The 6,995-nt window shown below is 34.0% G+C and overlaps 1 protein-coding gene across 1 annotated transcript; it reads right to left on the bottom strand.

Moving 5' to 3' along the window:
- Positions 1-2,369: 2,369 nt before the first annotated feature.
- Positions 2,370-5,096, bottom strand: LOC129005520 (uncharacterized protein K02A2.6-like). Its single transcript, XM_054434430.1, has one exon. The coding sequence runs from the start codon at positions 5,094-5,096 to the stop codon at positions 2,370-2,372; it is 2,727 nt and encodes a 908-aa protein (XP_054290405.1).
- Positions 5,097-6,995: the final 1,899 nt, after the last annotated feature.

The raw sequence follows: 6,995 nt of genomic DNA, 5'->3' as shown, positions 1-6,995 counted from the left end.
GTTAATATTGAAGTATTTTATTTTAATAACGGAAAGAAGTTCAGACGCGCTAATCAATCGGCTATCTTCGAAAGCTGGTTTATTGTACTCTCTCTTTTGTAAAAATGTCTTTGATTTGTAATTTGCGTCAAAGTATATTTTATTCAAAGCTGTTTCAGAACTTGACAGTCGAATCTTTCTTTTTAATAAGCTAGATTGAGTTGTAATTATTTATCTTTGTAGGCTACACTCAGTTGATATTGTATTAAATTGTTTTAATTATTCGAAAGCTATTTGATTGTTCATAAAAATATAACACGGTCCCAAAGAGAAGTAAATTGTACAATAGGCCCTAATATCACTTAAAACTAGTTGCCATGTTTTTGACTATATATTGCATGTCTTATGTGTTATGCATGTAATACAGATGGGCGTTTGAAAAACAAATGGACATATTGTCTAGTAAAACATCCTAACTAACTATACTCATAATGCTTATATTACAGAACGTTAATTCAAAATCCGAATAAGTATTACATTTTACTGAATCCCACAAACAATCTATAAATTCTTAGTTCAATCATTGATTGAATAAAGTTGATCATTGATTATACACAATAGTAAGCCCTAATATAGTGAATGGTTTCATCAAGGTTTGGCTTTTACCAACACTAAACAATATTTCGTTTGCTTGGAACAAGTGACACACAAATGCTTCACTGTTTTACTGTTACTCAACTGTCAACGAATATACAAAACAATAAAGTACATAGTAGGACCATTGTTTCTAGGAATTGTTTTTTTTGTTTTGTTTTGAGCTTGACCCAGCCTTTGCTTGTTTTACGGTTCCATAACCTGTGACAACAGACAAAACAGAACACAAAGGATTATTTTGTTTAACCGTTAGTAGGCCTTTGAAGTTCTGTGACAGAAGCCTGAAAAATGAATCGAGGGAGATAACTTGAATATTTATTGTTAACTCTGTATACACATGTTGTAGTCATGTTATAGAGTAATACTTTTATCAACCACTATGCGTTTTTATACTAAACTATTATTGATCGATACATTATTTTATGACGGGAAGTGTTGTGTGTTCAGTAAAAAATTGAAGACATATTGTATTTATATTCTTAAATCTTTGTGAGGGTTTTATTTTACTCAAGATTATTTACAGTACTAAAGGTATACGCCAAACCATGATACAAATGCCAAACCCAAGTAACAAAATTTTATTTGAAGTTTTAAACGAACCACAAATGTTTTTAGAACGAAGCCTGGCATAAAATATTATTTTAGGCTAAAACTAATACAAGTAAACAAATGTAGAGGAAACCCTTAGAGAAGTTTTGTTATCCTTGTGCGCTCAAACCTTACTCGTATTATGGAATAGGATAGGATAGTGAACTAGAGATATATATAAAAAAAATATAACAAAACAAGGCTGTAAAAATAAATAACTAAGCTCATAGAAGACTACAGATTGATCAGATTATGTAGTTTAACCATTAGACTTGTCATCCCATTGTAAATTTTGACGCACGTTTTTCGTGTCTAGTTCATGTACGGTGACACTGAGCGCTAGTGTCGACGAAATTTTGTTTCTATTATTTTAAGGATAATTTCTTGATTTGTGCTTTACTTTTTGGTTATATAACTAGGAGATAAGTTGTTGTTTATGATTAGATCGTATTATTTGTTTAAACGAGGTTTTAAATGACTGTATTGACAGTAAACAAATTGTAAACAAAACACGACCTCTACATAAACCGTACAGAACTAACAATAAAATTGTCTTCAGCTGTTCTATAAGGATGAGAAATCTACTTGGGGGAGTATGTTTTATGTTCTATCTATGGTTCAACGCAACCAACTAGTTTGTAAATAAGTTAGTTGTTTTTGAACAATTCGTTTAATATGAGGGTCAAATACAAGAGTCTGCTAGGATGAACTCCCTACACCTTTTTTATTATACATACAGGAATTTAGTAAAACAACAATAGGCTATCAAGAGAATGCTATAGAACTGCAGTAACATATTTTGAGCTTTTGTTTATTCATATTTATTTATTTATTTACAATGAACAGCTGTGGTAAAATAGTATGATATTAGTATCGGACATAATGTATGTAAATGGCTGCAGCATTCAATAGTCTGTCAACTGTTACAACTCAAAGAAACTTTTTGATAGACTTAGCGTCTGCTATCTGAAGTGAAAGGTAAAACTCACACCACAGTTAAACATAGATACTTTATTAGCCAAGATCCCAAAAGTAAGTCTTCAAGCTCAAAACAACAATACAATAAAAACAAACATCAAATATGCAACATATGATAGCAATTATAAAAATACCAAACAGCACATCTTCTCTTTTCTCTTTTTTTTAGTTTATTTGTAAAAATCTGAATCACTGTATCTAAGAGGTGGTTTTACACTTCTTTTAGGTCTGTCATTTTCATTGCTATAGTAATTATGTCCAGCATCAGTTTCAGTTCCTTGGTCTTCTTGGTATTGAGGTGGTTTTACACTTCTTTTAGGTCTGTCATTTTCATTGCTATTGTAATTATGTCCAGCATCAGTTTCAGTTCCTTGGTCTTCTTGGTATTGGTGTTCAAATCTATTTCCACCATTTTCAATAGGCCTATGCACAGCTATTATATGTCTCCTGTTCCTTCTGATCTTCCCTGCCTGTGTATTTATCAGGTAGGACCGAGGATGATTTGATTTATTCTCAACATGTCCATAACGTTTTAAATCTGGAATCCAAACTTTGTCATTTTGATCAAGCTGTGAGAGATCTCTTACACCTTTCCTTACATCGTAGTTTCTCTTATTTCTTTCCTTGATTGAAAAATCCTTCTCTTTAAACTTTTGCAATCTTTCCCTTGTTACCTGTCTGAAGTTATTTATTGACGGTAATGTTGATCGGAGCTTCCGTGAATAAAGTAACTCTGCAGGTGAAAGACCAGACTCTAAGGGTGTATTTCTATATTCTAACAATCCAAGATTTGGATCACTACATTTCGTTAGAATCCGCTTCGCTATGTCAACTGCTTTTTCTGCTTCTCCGTTTGATTGTGGATACCTTGGGCTTGATGTCACTATACGGAAACCATATTCTTCAGAAAAATTTTTAAAATCCTGAGAAGTAAATTGCGGACCTCCATCAGCTCTTACCACATATGGTACTCCATGTCGAGCAAATATATTTTTCAATCTAGCAACCACAGCTCCAGTAGTCAATGCATCCACATAAACCAGTTCAAGAAATCTAGAATAGTAATCTTGCACAACTAAATACCATTTTGCATTACATTTCAAAAGGTCAATACCTAAAGACTCCCAGGGATTTTTTGGTAGTTCAGTCAACAGTAATGGTTCTGATTTGTTACTTCTTTGCTCCAAGCAAACTGGACAATTTGTTACAAGTGTAGCAATATCTGTTGAGCAGCCAGGCCACCACACCGATTCATACACTCGCCTTCGACATTTGACAATTCCCATGTGACCTTCATGTATTTTACTCAGTATTTCCTTTCTCAACGATTTTGGAATAAACAGTCTGGTGCCTAAAAGGAGGAATCCTTTACTGATGTTTAGATCAGTCCTGTACTTCCAATACACCGAATTTTTATTCCAATTGTTATTCACAATCCAGGATTTAATTCTTCCGCATTCCTCATCAGTATCCTGAGCTTCTTTGATTTCCTTGAGCCTTTTGTCAGAACAAGGAATAGCATCTATAATACTCTGAACAAACAAATCTTGTTCCAATATGTCTTCATGTTCTTCATTTGACTTAATGGGGTTCCTAGACAAAACATCTGGTACATAAAATTCCTTTCCTTTCACATATGTTACTTTATATCTAAAACAAGCCATTCTCATTCTTAACCGCTGAAGTCTTGCCGATAAACTAGCGATTTGTTTACTTCCAAGCACCTGAACTAAAGGTTTATGGTCAGTCATAAGTTCAAACTCTGTTCCTAAAACATACTGTGAAAATCTCTCACATGCCCAAGTCAGTGCCAGTGCCTCCTTTTCTATCTGAGCATAACGCATCTCTGTCGGTGATAAAGATCTCGATGCATAGGTGATTGGTTTCCACTTTCCATCCACAAATTGTTCAATCACCCCTCCTAGGCCAAATGACGAGGCATCAGCTGCAACTCTGGTTTTACGATTTTTGTTGTAAGACACCAGAACTGGATTTGAAGAAATTAGGGATTTAATTTTATCCCAAGCACTCTTTTGAACGTCAGACCAAACCCACTGATAACCTTTCTTAAGTAAAATTCGCAATGGAGCTGTAACTTCAGCCAAGTTAGGAATAAACTTCATCAAATAATTAACCATGCCAAGAAATTGCCGAAGCTCGTTAACATTATTTGGGGTTTGCATTTTCATAATGGCCTCCACTTTCTCAGGATCAGGCTTTATCAATCCATTTTCAATCAAATGTCCTAGAAATCTAACTCTGTTCACATTAATGTTACATTTATCTTTATTAAGTGTAACATTGTGTTCTCTCAATCTTTGTAATACATTTGCTAGTCGATGGTCATGTTCTTCCTGTGTTCTACCGACCACAAGTATATCATCTGCTTGGTTTACTACCCCATCCAGTCCATCCAAAACTTGGTATATCCTCTTCTGGTAAACCTCTGGGCCAGAATTAATACCGAATGGTAACCTCTTGAAAAAGAATCGCCCAAAAGGAGTTATAAAAGTCGTAAGCTTGTAACTTTCATGATGTAAGGGAATTTGAAGAAATCCATTTGTAGCGTCTAGTAATGAAAATATTTGTCCGCCTTCTAATTTACTTAGACTTTCTTCTACAGTTGGTAGTTGCCACCTTTCTCTCTGAATGCTTTTGTTGAGTTCGGTATAATCAACACATAGCCTCACTCTATCACCTGTCTTACGCGGTACAACAACAATTGGTGCACACCAGTCTGTTGGTTCTACCACTGGCTCAATTATTCCCTCAGAATGCAGTCGATCCAATTCTTCTTTGACTTTGCTCAATAATGGAGCGGACACTCTACGAGGGGCTGCCACAGCAAAGGGACGAGCATTTTGTGTTAGTGCAATTCTGTAGTTTTCCCCTTTCATTTCGCCAATAGAACCAAAAACATCAGAAAACTGAGAAAATATTTGGTTAGAGAAAATCGAATCTATGTCGAACTGAATTAGGTTTAATTTCAACATTGCATTTCTACTTAAAAGTGGAGTAGGTTGTTGCTCTATGACGTAAATATCTTCTACAATAGATTTATTTCTAAAAACCAAAGTAGCAACGATCTTACCAACCACTTTCAACCTAGTTTTCCCCGGACCAAATAATATTTTACTTGTTTCACTCGTTTCCAGTTTTAATTCCTTGCAAAGATCATATCCAATTATAGAAACATCTGCTCCAGTGTCCAACTTAAAATAAATATCATGCCCCTTGACATTAAGTTTTACTTTACAAGGATTTTGTCCTCCAACCTCTTCTATGGTCAATTCCCCTAAATAGGTTTTAGGTTTTTCTAATGGTTCATTACTTTTATTAATTTCTCTCACTTCAAATCCTTTGGTACAACATCTCACATAGTGTCCCTTTATTCCACATCTAAAACATGTAGACTGATTGGCAGGACAATCATTGCTATTGTGATGACCAACAAATCCACATTTGTTACATTTACCTTTCTTTGAAAAGCTTTGATCTTGACTTTTATTGCAAGAACTGTCCCTAAACCGATGTTTAGTGGATTGATTAATCCCCTTATTGACAAACTCAATTTCTGGTGATTCCCTCACTACTTTTTGTTGTTGTTTTAAACTCTCTGCTTGTCTTGCTTTCAAAATTGCTGTACTTAAAGTTAATTTTTCATCCAACTGTAAATTTTGAGAAAGTTTATCATCATTTACCCCAATTACTATCAAATCTCTAATTAGTTCATCTTTTAATTCCCCAAGTTTACATCGCTCTGCCAGTTTGTGTAAACTATTTATAAAAGAATCAACAGGTTCCCCCTCAGACTGACGTCTTTTTAGAAATTTAGCTCTCTCATATACAATATTGATTTTGAAACCTAAGTAAGACTCAAATCTACCCTTGACAGTGTCATAACTCTGTAATTCTTCATCTTTTAATCCGAAAGATGTTAGAAGGTCTTCTCCTTCATCTCCTAGACAGTATAAAAGCATATTAACCTGATTTTCCCCACTCTTACTGTCTAATCCTGAAGCTAATCTAAACCTTTCAAATTTTCTTATCCATCTAGGCCATTCAGAAGGTTCCCTGAAATTGAAAGGTTCAGGTGTGACAAGTTGGTATTGAACTGTACTAATTGTACTACTCACTGCTTCAGCCATGCTTAGTTCTTTCTTCTCCACAAAAGTTTATTTAACCTGACACCATGAAGTGAAAGGTAAAACTCACACCACAGTTAAACATAGATACTTTATTAGCCAAGATCCCAAAAGTAAGTCTTCAAGCTCAAAACAACAATACAATAAAAACAAACATCAAATATGCAACATATGATAGCAATTATAAAAATACCAAACAGCACACTATCTGTAAACGAGTAATAAATACTCATTGATAGAATTGAAACAGTATATTGTAGCTAATATAGACAACGCAGAGTGATGGTTTCTGAAAATTGATAGTCTTAATTTCCTTTTTTAATTCGTACTATATAAATTCAAGCAATGATACAATTAATCCACAATATGCATCACACAATAATATCACAATATCAAACAATATTTAAAGAAGAAAGATTTAATCTAAACAATCTCTGCATTGTTAATATATTTGCCTACCTTTTAATTTAATCTGGAGGTCGTCCAGCGCTCAAAAACTTGAGCAAAAGTATATACAGACTTCTCTATTTTTTTCACCCCACATTGTAAATAAAACATGTAATTAGAATTTCTTCTATTTGTTTTGATTTTTTGTTTGTATTTCGTTGTTATTTCGTGACCAGCATAGCAACCCAAAATGCCCATGTTATT

This window comes from Macrosteles quadrilineatus, unplaced genomic scaffold, assembly GCF_028750875.1.
Source record: "Macrosteles quadrilineatus isolate MER2022 unplaced genomic scaffold, UCM_ALF_1.0 Scaffold_22__1_contigs__length_1958994, whole genome shotgun sequence".
Taxonomy (NCBI): Eukaryota; Metazoa; Arthropoda; class Insecta; order Hemiptera; family Cicadellidae; genus Macrosteles; species Macrosteles quadrilineatus.
Note: the sequence above shows the minus strand (reverse complement) of the source record. Positions and strands in the feature narration are given on the sequence as shown.

Coding starts and splice junctions, on each gene's coding strand:
- LOC129005520 (XM_054434430.1), bottom strand. CDS start 5,096: ATGAAAGGGGAAAACTACAGAATTGCACTAACACAAAATGCTCGTCCC.